The 14,667-nt window shown below is 38.5% G+C and overlaps 1 protein-coding gene and 1 long non-coding RNA gene across 2 annotated transcripts in view; one reads left to right on the forward strand and one right to left on the reverse strand.

The window, feature by feature from the left end:
• The window catches only part of agbl4 (AGBL carboxypeptidase 4), a 357,829-nt gene that overhangs the window by 176,242 nt on the left and 166,920 nt on the right, over positions 1 to 14,667 (forward strand). Inside the window, exon 5 of the mRNA XM_042006451.1 lies at positions 3,520 to 3,736. Coding sequence (XP_041862385.1) covers positions 3,520 to 3,736 — 217 coding nt within the window. The remainder of the gene's footprint in view (positions 1 to 3,519; positions 3,737 to 14,667) is intronic.
• On the reverse strand, positions 5,063 to 10,574 carry LOC121653174. Its single transcript, XR_006012749.1, has 3 exons — positions 10,441 to 10,574; positions 7,361 to 7,362; positions 5,063 to 5,075 (listed from the first exon to the last, which is right to left on the reverse strand). It is a non-coding gene; the product is annotated as an uncharacterized LOC121653174 (long non-coding RNA).

A 14,667-nucleotide genomic window follows, 5' to 3' on the forward strand; every position in this document is an offset into this window, starting at 1 on the left:
GAGCAGGAGCTTGTAGCTAGCGATGGTTCAGAAGTGGAAAAACACTTCCACGCAAAGTGACACCTCACTAAAGGCTGCCTGCTAGCTCTGTGAAATCCCCTGCCTTTGTATTCTTCTCTTGTCTCTTTTTTTCTTGTCTGCTTCCCTTTGACTTTGTCTCTTTCTGTTTGTTATCCGCTTCCTGCATTTGTCTAGCTTTTCACTGTATTTCACTTAGCTTCTCATCTTTCTTATTCTGCAAGGTTATGATGAGACACTTTGGAGGTTAAATTGCAGCTCAGTGCAAAAGGAATGACCTTGATGTAGCTCACACACAGTTTTAGTTTGGGTTGTTGTTTCAACCTGCTACTCTTTTTATATCCTGTTTGTGTGTCTGTCTCAGTGTCTCTGTAATCACTGAAATGTAAAACTATGTGTGAGTGCGTTATCATACCAGGGGAGCTTCTCAATTTTTTCTTCTTCATCCCACGCAGCGATAATTCTGTTTGGGAACGACAGCTCTGTGCCACGTCAAGAGATGGGCAGGGGAGAGGCACAGGGAGGTACCATTTAGATAAAACAAATTGCCAGCTGCAGAGCAGGAGCAGTCACCATTCAGATAACAGCCAAAGAGACTGTGAGCATTGGTGTGCATATGCTGGAGATTGTGCACATTTTTATATTTGTATGTATGACTGTGGTGTCAAAATGAGGCACAGCTCCTTCTTCAGCCCTGCAGTCTTTTCTGTCCATGCAGCTTCGTTTCCATTAAAAAGTCACAGAGCCCTTTTTTTTCTGGCCTATAACTATAATGCTGTGATCGGACAAGCAGCAGTAATTAAAATCAATAGCCAGGACTTTTCCAGTCTCCGGCAAGGTCACAGATTCCCCAGTAGAGAGAAGGGGAAACAGAAAAAAGTGGGATTGCGCTGATGGATGCAGCCAAACATGGAAATATGTAAAGAGGTGAGATGTCATCATATTTTAATTAACCTGCACCTCGGAGGGCTGGTGCTACATTAATGCACCAGTGTGTGTTTGGAAGCGAGACGTTTGTTCAAGTGTTAAATGTGTGTTTGCGTGGACGTCTGTTTTGTCCTTGCCAGTCCGCTTTATTCCCAGTATGCTCAAATTCAACCCCATATGGCCATGCAGTTTAGGAATCATATGCATTTTTTTTAAAGAAAAAACATAATAATTCTCTCTAATTTCAGTCTAGAATTAATACTTGTTTTGATTTTGTTCATCTACTTCTTTGTCCAGCTTTGTAGGCTTTAAGATAACTGATACAGTTGCTCCAGTTGGCAGCTGGGGTGTGGTATAGTTAGCCACGAGCTGCATTAGTATTCTGCTGAGATAGCCACATGTAGAGACATTTTCCTTTCTCCTCCTCCAAAGGAATAATCAGCCTTGCCTTTAACTCCCTTCTTCCTATACGAGGCTGAGTGATTTAGGTTTTTTGTTTGACTGGGTACCTGCAGGGATGTCTTCAAGTGTCTGAAAAATGCATGTAAGTGTGTTTACTATGCATTTCTATTAAGAGCACCAAGCCTGATGTCTTCGATATCTGAGCAAACACATAAAACTCTCATGTGTCTCCTTCTTGTCCTCCCCTCTTCAGGGGTGAGTCAGGCAGAGAAGTTGACTCTGTCAGAGTTAGAGCAGAGCAGTCTGTCCTGTTTGTTGATTATCAAGTCCTATTCCTATCACAGCCCTGATAGCATCTTCATCTGATCTGTTGCCAGAGTCTCTAGCTCACCAGCCAGCCCTGCCATCACGCAGCCTCCACACTGCTAGCCGCCACCCCTTCCCATATATCCCTGTATCAGTCCCAGATCTGCCATCACTATGCTCTCTCATCTTCCCCTTATCTTCTTATTCCACCTTTCTCCTGGTCCCAACTACCCCAAACCACCACCAATCACTCATCCTCCTCATCTTTTTCTTCCTTATTCTACACTCTCATTGCGTCCATCCTCTGTTGTTTCCTATGTTTGGTTTGATCCACGTGCACTGAGGAGTCGGTGAGCGACAGGACAAAACCAGAGATTCAGAGAAAAAGAAAACAGAGTGGAAGGTGGAGAGAAAGAAAGCATTTAAGAAAGTATTTACTTGTATACCTACTACATTCCTTATTCTGCGTCTTAATAATAAAAGCTAAATGACGAAAAAGTGAAAGGCAAAGGCAGACAGATAAAGAGTATTAAAAGAGAACATGTTGAGTAAGCACAGGTCTGTGGACTGCAGCAGCACTGTCCCAGACCCCATCGATTGGTCGTGAGGTGCACAGATCATTCAGCTTTATTTAGATTTTGGCCAAACATGCAACACGGACACAGTGCTTAACTCAGCACATTACCACACACTCATTAGGATCCACAGATCAGATCCTTCCTGCTCCTTGTTCCTTTGAATTTTTCTCATATTTCAGTATTGTAACTTGGTCAATAATGAATAAAAATGACTGTAGCCATGTTTGAATTTCATAATTTATTTTCATCTATACTCACAGACACAGTTCGTAAGGCTCGCTGAAAATTTTAAACTATATTCTGAACTTCACTGGGAGCCAATAAAGAGAAGCCATAACAGGGGAAATGTAATTTCGCCAGAAGATACCCATCTGCACTCCAGCAGCAGTATTTAGGATCCTCTGAAAGATATTTAAGAACTTATTTGGACAACTAGCTTAAATGGCTTTGCAGTAGTCCAGTTTAGATGTGATTAATGCATGGAGCAGTTTCTCCACACTGCTTTGGGAACGGGTGCTTCTTATTTAGGCATTATTACATAGATGAAAGTAGGCCACTTCACAGACTTATTTTAAATGTGACTTAAATGACATGACCTGGTCAAAGATTCTTCACAGGTGAAGTGGAGGCAGAGGTTAAGCCAACCAGAATAACTAAATGGTTTGAAAGTGAATTTCTTAGATTCTTAGGTCATTTTAGGAATAATGTGATATCTAAATTTCAAGCAAAGAGTCAATTTGCCAAAGAACTCATCAGGTTAGTTGATTGTTTGCTTGTATTCTTAATTAGTTATTAGTTATGTTTTGTTGGCCTTTGATAATAAATGGTGACTGCAGTGTTATATGGCTAACAATAAACAACAAAGCAGTAAATAATAAACACCAATGGTTCTGTTTATTTGCAATCACTCCTTCTTGAATTGAACTTACTGAATGATGCAATGTGGGATGTTTGCGTTTCCAAATAAACTCAGGCTTTCTAAGCAGCTGATTACCAGGTGATACCTGCTCACTCCCAGTTCTTCTTCTGCCTTACCAGCTGAACTGTCACTGGAGCATGACAAAATGACAAGCTGATGCAACTTCTGCATTATGATTACTCATTTCTGTATATCCTGTGTGTCCCTGTTTTTTGTGTATCTATAGACTTTTTGCACTTTCTGCCCTGTGCTCTCATTCTCCGTCATACCTTCATCAGAAGCTGTTAAAAACCCTCTACATTTAATTTTCTTAAACTGAAGACCTGATTAATAAATTACTTCTCTTCATTATGTGTTTTGCTGTTGCAGGCAGAGGCTTCCAGCAAAAAATGTCTACTACTACCGATGCCCCGATCACAGACGCAACTATGTCATGTCTTTTGCCTTCTGCTTTGACCGAGAAGACGACATATACCAGTTTGCCTACTGCTACCCCTACACCTACTCCCGGCTGCAGCATTACCTTGCAAGCTTGGAACGAAGAAACCTTCCCTACCTGCAGAGGGAACAGCTGGGACTCAGTGTGGTAAGTCAACAAGGTGGAAAGTGATGCAAGCAGGTGGAGAAGCAAACGTAGGGGAGGTGGGGATGATTACGGTTGGAGCAGAAATGCTGAACGGTAGTGAGGATTAAAGATGGGAGGGTTATATGGCGTAGGGTGTATGTGTGCGTGAGATTAAGGAGACCCAGATTGGTAACTTAGGTGTGCCTGCCGGTCATAACTTCAGCCTCTCATGTTATTATTAGGAGAGCTGCACTGTGAGAAGACGGACTGTAAGCCTCTGGGTGTGTGTGTGTGTGTGCATGTGTATGAATGGCTGTACGTGCAATCAGCAGAGCTCTCACCTCAGCAGTAGGAGCTAGTGTATCATACATGCTGCCTCCAGTCTTGTCTGCTCTTATCAAATAATTGTAGGAGAAAAACTCATTAGAAATGCTGGAGAGATTACGACTTTTTCTTCTGTCCTCCAACATTTGTCAGGGAAAGCTTGATGCAAGGAAGATACCATGAAAGTACAGGTACTTGTAAGGAGCACTTGACCATAAAATGCAGAAATTACTCAGAAATTTTGATACCATGGCATGAAATGGCTGGTGGTACAGTTTAAAAAGAAGTACTTCCACAAATTAAAGTTATAATGACCTATGGTAATCATAAAAAATGAATGTTAAAGATTCTAATTGTGGTTTTTGTTTTCTTAAAAAAATATTCAGTGGTAATTCAGCACCCTAAAGAGAGAAAACATTAAGATTTTAATTGTGGTTGCTCTGATGATACCTGTGGGTGCTGGTTTTAACTTATCAGTTTTTTTTATTGTCTTTTCCCAAACTACTTATGTGTTGAACAGTTACAGCTGCACAGAAACAAAATAAATGAAGGACACATGTTGTATTGTATTGTTTTTTTGAGTGCACCAGTGATGATATGATACTTGCACAGTGCAAACAAACACACCACAGTAGAAGAAACTGATTACTTGCTGATTTCTTTAATTGAAATTTCTCCGTGATGTCTTGTTGTAACGCCCGCTTGTAGAAGAACCAAACCTGGTAAAACCCCATGTTGAAAACATGGCCTTTCCTTTGGTTTCCTAACCTTAACACGCCAAATCTATCATATTTGATATGATATGACATGAGTTTCTGAAACCTCAGCATCACTCACATAATAAGAAAGTTTCCTAAGATTATTTTAGGTACAATGTGACTTATACAACGTGATTTATAGATGTTCTTCATTTTAAAGCATTAAAGTTCAAATAAAAACACATTTAATTATCTCTCTCTTTCAAATGTAGGGTTTACAGGGTTTAAATAGGAAGTCATCCATTGGTTTATCCCAACAAATGAGGGGGATGGGCAGACTCCACTGCTAACAATTTATATAAAATAAATAAATAAATAAATGTTAATGTTCTGAAGTGCTTTTAGGGAGATGGAAAATATATATCCTGTACACAAAAATGAACCAACAAACAATTCAGATTGACATCACAACTCCTTTAGATGGAGTCACACTTTGTAAGGTATCATATCAGAATAGTATAGACTGAATTCCAAAACATCTCTTCTTGTCACATTGCAACAAATCCAGAACTTCAGTTTAAACATTTCCAACTCTTATAATGAATATTAGACTGCAAACAATTTCCTTGTAAAGGGAAACATTTTGCCTATAAAATAAATGATCCCCCTTTTAAAAGGAAAATGTTAAATACAAATTCTTTCTAATTTTCTTTCAATAAAATTGAGTTGAGGTCATTGTGTCAGAGAACAGCATGCAGCACATGGTTAAACACACATTTAAAATGCTTGATTTTTTTTCCCCCCATAACATGACATTTATTTACATAAACAACAAATGACACTCCCAAAATCAGAAACACCAATACCAAAATATATGTGTATAGTCTCCTGATTGGTCACAACCTCTCCAGCACTTGTCAGACATTTTACTGTATTTTGATGTATTAGTTGGGACAATGAAGTATCACATTTTAGATTTCCATTCAAACTCTCACCATGAAACACTACTCAACATTGTATGTCCAGCTTTACAGGATTCCTCCCTACTCTCTCCCAAGATCTTTGTATTTTTCTCTTTCTCCCATTTATCTTTTATATCCCAACTGTTATCTACTTCCATATGCATGGTTTTAGATATTTTTGAAATTAGCTTTTATTGGTACCTAAATTTGTCATTAGTAGTTCTTTCAAGGAGTTTGGTCTTTTACAAATGTATTCCCATTCTCTATGCTTGTAGAGTAAGAGTAATGTATACTAATCCCTTCTCTTTCCATTTCTGGAATACCCCGTCCATTGAAGGTGTAAAGTCTGGGTTTAAGGCTTGATGCTTATCGGGAAGTGAACTGCCCATCCACAGACCAGCCGGCTGTGCTAAGTTGCTGCATCTATAAAATGGACCTATGTTAAGAAAACCAGCAAATGGGAGGGGGGTTAATGTGCCCCACCATTTCTGATAACTAATCTTCTTTCTCCATCTGGACTACTGCTGTTCTGTGTAACACTGATTAAATACTAAGATATACACTTAAGCATATGCAGCGCTCTATTTTCACTTTATTTTTAAGCTTATTTTATAGACAGAGGGGAACAGAGGGGGAGAGAGCTGGCTCGTTTGACTCACACAGACAGTATTAATATTCATAGTCACAGAGACGTTTTATGACCGTATTTTTCTCTTTATGTTCACTGGGCCTTGGATGCAGACAGCTTAGCCTTACCCTCTCATATCTCTTTCCCTGTCTTCTCCTTCGCTTGCTGTTACCATTTCTCCCCCTATTTGACATGCAGATGTACAACAATGCACACACACACACACATACACACACACACAAATGCGGGTCAGAGAAGGCAATGCAATTGTATAAAGGGAGCTTTCTGACTGCATCAAAGTTTAAAGACAGATTGCTGTAATTTCTGAAGTAGAGTCCTTGGAAACGGCAGAACATCGTTGGGACACCAGAATAGCTTTAACCTTTTAATAGATGCAGTTATCTGATAAAGACAAAAATAAGATCTGGGACCATTTCCATTGGTGTCCTTCAACCATTTATTTTTCTTTAATGTATTCCTAAATATAAATATCTCTTAACTGCTAGGTTAAGAGCCTGTACACAAGGTTGTTTAATTATTTTTCAAGGTCATGCCTACTGATACATGATTAAGTTTGACTTTTTTTTCCAGTACTTATCGCTAGCCAACTGCAGTAGACGGTGGTCAACACTCTCTGTTTGGGGAATCAGGAGAATGGATGAGCCAAGCTCACCACTATTCAGGATTGTGAAAACATAAGAGCAGATTTTCACCTTCTAAATCACCTCAAAAAATGCCAAAACTTTGTTTTGTGAAACACTTTGCAACATAAATTTAGAGAAGTGCTACATAAATAATAAAACACAGAGGCTACCACTTCTGTGTTTCATAGAGAGGACATGATTCCCATACTGGAATGTTGCTTTCTTTTCTCTAAACACAGTTACTTGTTTAGTAAGAAACAATTTTTCGGTCTCATTGTCTCTCGATTATTTTTCTATCAGTCTTCTGCATTGGCTACAAGAAGAAACTGCAGATGGGCCTCGATGTTCTTTTTGATGTCCTCTGAGATCTGCTTTGTTCACACGGATACATCTACATAAATGCATCTGATTGTCATTCCGTTAGTTGAACACACCCTGACTTTTTTCAGATTCAAATCATTTGCTTATGCTGGAGGTTCCCATACTTTTATCCTCCACAGATGTGTGATTTTCCTCCCACGGTGAAGCACAATATATTTGCCTTTTTTCTTTAATAAGGTTGTCTTTTTTTGCTTCATTTTGATGATCTTTTAGGAGACATTTCTAAGGGTCCAAAACTCTGGAGTACCACTACCATGTTTTTTATTTTTTTGTTTTTCATTTTTGTTTTTTTTGTTTTCTTGTTTGTTTGTTTTTTTTATCAGAAAGAAGAAAAAAAAACAAAAACACTTTGTGTGTCAGAATATAAGTGAAAATTTGCTTTTCAGTTTGAAGCCAACTTGATATTGCACACCAGTCCTAACACACAGAGCTTTAAAAGATATACATTTCAAGTCAGATAGATACACATCACACACAAAGACAAAAAGAGAAATACCAGAAAACTCTCTCTTATTCCCCAGAGGAGAAGGTTTTGGATTCTTTCTGTGCTTGCTCTGCTGGATTCATGGACCTATGTCTGCTCTTCTGGTCCCTGTCTGTCTGAACATTTCCTTTAGTAAACCATCCTGACAGTATCTGAGAAAAACTGCTCTCTCTTCCTCCCCCCGAGGCGTCCATGTCCACAGAGACCCAGAAAAAGAGACAACAGGCCTTCAACCTGCTACAATACTAACAAGCCTCTTTGAAATGACCCCTACTGCTTCTGTCTTTCAAACTATTTCCTTATTTCTTTACGGTCCTCAAGTGTCCCCTGGCTATCTGGGATTGAAAGCACCTTATTTGCGCAGCTCGCCCGTTGACAAAGCGTTTTTTTTTTTTTTTTCTTCTCACCAGTAGGCAGTGTCTGCCCTGGAGTTGCGGAGGCAGCAGTTTGAGGTTTTTCTTGTGCTATCCCCGCTGGGGAGGGCAGGGCTATGACACTATTAGTCACCTCTGACACAGCGCAGCCTCTGCCTATAAACCAGATGGAAAGAGAGTGTAAATGAGATAGCTTCCTAAGGGTAAAAGTTTGAAGAGGCGATAGATAATCCTTGAGCCTACATGCAACTTAACAGTCCTGCCCCTGCTCACTATTAGGCTGAGATTTAGTTTACACAGTCACATCAAGTAAAACTACTGATGTGAGCATCACAGTGCAGAGATGCCACATCCACTTAGTTCTGTTTTTCTGTGTGTCTGCAAATCAAAGCAAAATTGTGATTGATCACTTGTACTGTGTTGAAAAAAGCAGTGGTCACTGTCAACTGCAGTGATTTAACTTCACTTACACTGTTGTGATTGAATTTTAGACCTAATCTTGTGTGCGATGAGTGTTCATTTACCATGTCTGGGTGTCTGCTTAGTGGCAGTCGAGTCTTAAAGAACTTTTTTTTTTCCTCTTGGCCTGGTATGGAGCAACAGGAGTGGAGTGGAGTGGACACTGCAGCTATATCTGCCTGGCTGCCTCTCTCTATCCTTATCTCCGTGTTTGTACACTGTGTGCCAAGATCCAATCAATAGCCACTTCAGCCGTGGAGAGAGGAGAAGGTCAGCAGCCACACTGGAGAAGCCAGGGTAGACGAGCAGACAGGACACACGAGCAGCACAATTTGAGATGGGTATCATAGAAAAATGAGTAACCCAGACTTGTCATCAACAGATTATGTATTTCACTTGTAGTTTTGACTTAATATTACAAACATGTAGCATAGATATATCCACATAATAATTGAGCTGTCTAACACATCAGCAACAGATTTTTTGTCTTACTGTGGAGCATAGTGATTGGCATTCATATCTTCTCAGCAAGGCTTTTGCACACATCATACATTGTCATCACCTAATAGAACAGCATCTATTATGACAAAGTGCCAGTTTTAATTACAGTGATTAATTAATGCCAGCTTTCTCTGAAAGGAGACTCTTGATATGTGAGTTCTTGACACTGAGGCTGTTCTGTGAATGGCCCTGTGATGGGTTTGTAATGAAGAGAGCCCTCCATTCACTGGCCAACTCCTGAATGGTCGTTCAGCACTGAGGTGACGCTGCAAATTGAAAACATGTGACTGATGTGAGCATTCGTGTTTATTTTAGGAGCAAGAGTCCGCAATATTTTTGTTTGAACACTACTAAGACAGAAATTCAACCACATCATTTATGTAGAGGCAAAAATGTCATAATCATAGTGGTACAAGAAATGTACAGATGCTTTACTTGAGTAAATGTGCTGATGCATCAAGATAACCATGGTTTGGGCCTTTTAACAGATGTATTACACCCACAACAGAAACCTGGAAAAATTATGTTGACATCACCTTTTTGAAAAAAACATTTTAATTCCTATTATTTTTTTTTATTTTATTTATTTATTTTACTGTATTACAAGCCCTTAATTGCATTGCAAAATTTGCATGTACCAATGCTAACCCAGCATTTAACAGGTGAGAGGCAGGGTACAGTCTGACAGGTCACCAGTCCATCGCAGGGCCACCACAAATAATGATTATGATTACCACTTACATTTAGGGTAGCTGTAATTGTGCATAGCAAACACTGCTCATCTTCAGATCTGATTATAATTTTAACCCCAGAACTAACCAAGTAAACAGTCAGTAGAATTTTACCAAATGCTTAGATGACCTGCTCGGCCACAGACACGGGAGTCGTCCTGCTGTGTGATGAAGTCTGGGGGGGTACAGGAGAGATGGCTTCATTCCCATCTTGTAAAGGGAGGATATCACTTTTTTATATTCCTTCCTCTGGTCGAACACCTCCAAGGAGTTGTCTTCATAAACTGAATGAATGACCCCGGTTAAGCAGCGTACCTCTCCTCTGAGCCTCCCAGACCAGCCGTTCCCTTCTCTGAAGTAGTGGAAGCAGAGGATAGGAAGTTTTTCCCCGGGCTTTAGTTTGAGAATCTGGCTGCTGTGAGCCCGGTTCAGTTCGGGTTTTCTAGAGATTCCCCCACAGCAGCCTTTTGCAGAAGTTTTGAAAAGAACTTTGTAGGTTGTGGACCTTCAATTGCCTCAGAAAGCCCAATCAGCCAAACGTTGCAGCGTCTGCTTCTCCCCTCCAGGTCAGCTAGCTTAGCCTTTAGCTTCCTGTTATAAGTTTGAAGCTGAGTGCATAAAGTTTCTACCTCCTCCAGCTGCTGGTGAACAGCGTCAGCATTTTCTTCTAGTGACAACAGTGTTGTAGTGGCTAACGACAGTTGTTTGGATGCTGTACACTTTGTTGTTAAGTTCTTGAAAGGACATCTCGAGTTCGGAGAGCAGGGTTGATCTGTATTCAGCTAGTGGTGCTATAATGTCACATTTGAAAACATGGGTGTCAGCCTCTTACTTTTTACCTGCTTCAGTGGTTTTTAGAGGTTTATGTATTAATGCATTTTTTTAAAATCCTCGTCATTTACACAGATGAATCTCTTCACATTAACATGTAAACTTTAACAACACTAGTTTTTCTTTCATATTGACTTCGGCTTTGTAGTATTGGAGCACTTTTATGAATATCGAGTACAAGTACATGCACATAGTATTGGATCGATACCTAATAATGGTATCGGTGCATACTTAATTATTATATGTTTATCTATGTCTACAATTATTCAGGGATTTCTACATCATTCATTCATTCATTCTTTCATTCATGTATTTACTACCTCGTGTAATTATTTCTGTATTTCTTTCTTTCTATTTGGTAAAAAGTTGGGCAATTCTAACCTAATTCTAATATGTTTGGCTGACGGTGATAACCAGTTTGCAGTTGACCTGAAGTGCTTCAGAATCTACAAATGAGACATTTTGGGCAATGAGGGAGTCAGAAATGCTAACTACCATACAGCATATATTCTTTCAAAATATTTTTGCAGCTTTGTTCACAATTGCCAGACAAACAGGAGAACTTCACCAGTCAAAGAAGCTGGTCCCATTCAAGTAAGTAGAGTACTTTTCCTGAGCTGAAAGGTAAACAGGTACAGATAGCAGAGTTTCTTTTCTTTTTTTTTATTTTCTTTTTCAGTGGCAGCCTGTTCATGAATGCATTAGCTGTGCCCGTAACATCAAACAGGAAAAAAATTGCTTTAAAAAGTCAAATTCTGACATCAGAAACAAGGCATACAGCTGTATCAGCATGTAGGAATTTAATTTTCACTCCATATTTTTTACTTCCTCTGCTAAGTTCTGATTAAGTCATTCCTGTTTGTTACCTTTATGAATGACCTTTTTGTCAATTCATTCTCGTCTCTCTTTTTTTTTTTGCATTAGTCATAAATTATATTCTGTCTGCCTTAGGAAGTTTAGCATTTTCCTTGGCAGGAGCTAACAAGTATCTAGACGAAAGACTCTATCATCTGGTTATATGTTAATCACTGCCTACAGCACTGCGGTATCAGGTACGGAATCAACTGTAAGGAAATTCTTTAAAGATGGAAAGGTCATCGCTGTATCAATGCTAGTTTCTTGGCAACTGTTTTGTTGTTTTGCTGCTTACTGTAGTATTTTGCTTCATTAGTGACTGCCCCTTATTATATCAGACACTTTTTACCATAAGGAACTATCAAGAATTTGGGGGGGGACAAAAAAGTCTGAACCTTGTCTGTCCTTTGGCTTCAGACAGTTGACTAAGGAGGTGATCCAGAGGGAACAGAAGATAAGCAGGTTTATGATCTATATCCTCAAGTTAAAGTGCTGTAGGCCTCTTATCTTCAACTAATGGTTCCCCCAGGATACTAGCTGCTTTATTACGCATCTCCACCCTTACATCTCTGCCATCTCTCTGGTGATCAAGAACGCAGTAATGAGGGAGAGGCTGTGGTCTGGGAGGAGGTGGGGAGCGCATTAGGCATAGCTTTTAATGTGTAGCCTACTGTGAAAGGGATCAGCCGTCTGTGTCTGTGGTGTGTTTAATTTTACAGTTTTACACAGTGCAGCTAAACTGTGGGAGGAAAAAATATGGGTGATAAATAGATTAAAGTATCACAGGTGAAGGGTTGTGAATTTGGCTTGTAATGTTCACACAGTGATGACCTCTTGTTGATCTCTTATTATAATGCTGGGACAAAAGCACACAGATTTTAGGTTTCTCAGACAAAGATAATATTTATTTTGGAAATTGGAACTTATTCACACCTTAATGGCTTAGCCCTCTGTCTCCACTTTCTCCATCCCCCTCCTGCTTTTGTCTCCTGTGCTTTGCATGAATAAGAATTAAGTTAATGAAAGGATCTCTGAAAGGGCTGCTGTCTTGGTGCATACAGAGTTTGCTGGCAGGTAGATACTATAGTAGAGAGCCTGCGTTGTGCAGTTAAAATAGGAAAATGAACATTATTTCAAACTGATCATTTGTGGCCAATGCATTTTTTCTTCTAAACCACTGGATCATTTGTTAATTACTTTTTTTAAATGAAAATAAATAAAGAAATCCTTTAGCTGCCTGCTCTACCGTTTAGTAAAGCAAGTTTTTTCAGTGACTACAATGAGTAATATTAAAATTTGTGGTAGCAAACTCGCCCAAATAATCTCTACCACTTGGTTTGGGTATGTTGCACCAAAAGTAAGTGTCAGTTATACCATTACTGATTCAAGTTTGGACATTTTCCATATTAACTGTCATCCTAACCATTTCTGAATATATATATATATATATATATATATATATATATATATATATATATATATATATACATATATATATATATTCAGATGTGTTACTGTCCAAAGGGATTGAAAAATTGAAACATTTTTCATATTTTTTTCTCAGTGCACACATTAATGGATTATTTTTTATATAAGTACCATGATGATAATAATAAATAATAAAAGATGGAAATATGTCTTTTTTTGTGCATCATATGCAATAATAATAAAAGAAACACATTTTAGGATATAATCCCATGTGATCTACTACATCACATATAATAGTAATTTTTCCTTTACTCGTTGTCAGTTAAGAACTTTGACTTGGATTGCAATGTCAGGTATTATAACACTATAATAAGTAGAGGCACTCAGATATCCCCTAGGTTTTGAACCTTCTGGATCACCAGCTCCAGAATGATGTGGGTCAAACAATGTCGGATTATAACATGTACTGTGCCCCCACCCCAGTGATTTTTGGCATTACCTACTGAGTTAGAATTTGTGGCTAAATTGTCCATATTTCCCAATATTAAAACATCCTTAAAAAAATCCAGACAGTGATCACACCCAAAATGTTTTTTTTTATATTTCCTGAAAATTTCATCAAAACTCATCTATACCTCTTTAAGTTATGTTGCTAATAGACAAACTAACGCTGCTGAAAACATGATAAAAAAATTAACAGAAACAGAAGAATGAATGCAGAATAAACTTTGTTCCAACAAATGAATGTGGAAAACTCGGATGGGGGAGAAAGAATCCAGTGCTCTGCTTCCTTACTTTAGCATTATATGATTCTTTCTAATTGTTAACCCTCAAATAATTGATAATATATATATATATATATATATATGTAAAAAATGATTAGATTTTAACTGATAAGTGAATGTTGTAAGCTCAGAATTTTTTTTTTAAATTTTCTTTTTGAAATACAAGGCCAAAGTAATCCCACACGCTAAACAATTAATTGTTTGTTTATTGAAGCTTTGTCTACTTCCAAATCATAAAAAAAGGGCGGGAAAAAAAACAGCTTCTGTAAAAGCCACCTTTATCATTTTTATGCTGCATCGGCAGTGTCAAAATGACCCTCTCTGGCTGTTCTAGTGTTTAAAAAAATTGGTCTGGATCACCCCCAAAATCTAATCAGTTGTTCCTTAGTTTAATTTCAGAGATTTCCTAAAAAAATCTATTTTAATCCACCCATAACTTTTTGAGTTATGTTGCTAACAAACAGACGAAAACAACTTTTGCAGAGGTAATAATAATGATGATACATGATGGGACTGGTTACTATTAAACTGTCAGAGACATTTTGCAACATGTAAATCTAAAGAAGGATGTTATTTGTAACTTTACTATGTACTTTTTAAGTGGCGCCACTTAACGTAGGCAGATTTTGACAGGTTGGTGCCCCCTAATGAAGGCTCAGAGAGTGTCTCTCATCCTATGTCTTCTGTGAGTTCTGTCCAGCCAGTAAATGTCAGTCCAACGTTGACTCATTTCTTTGTTTTGCTCTTTTCACTTCCTTTACTCTCATTCTTAGACAATGGCCTTATTTTTTACCGAATCAGCCTGCTGTATGTTCAAAAAGGCTAGTGTGTTGATATCCAGTTGCTGGCATGTGATGCAGTACAGTA

Source organism: Melanotaenia boesemani, chromosome 14 (genome assembly GCF_017639745.1).
Source record: "Melanotaenia boesemani isolate fMelBoe1 chromosome 14, fMelBoe1.pri, whole genome shotgun sequence".
In the NCBI taxonomy this organism is placed as follows: Eukaryota; Metazoa; Chordata; class Actinopteri; order Atheriniformes; family Melanotaeniidae; genus Melanotaenia; species Melanotaenia boesemani.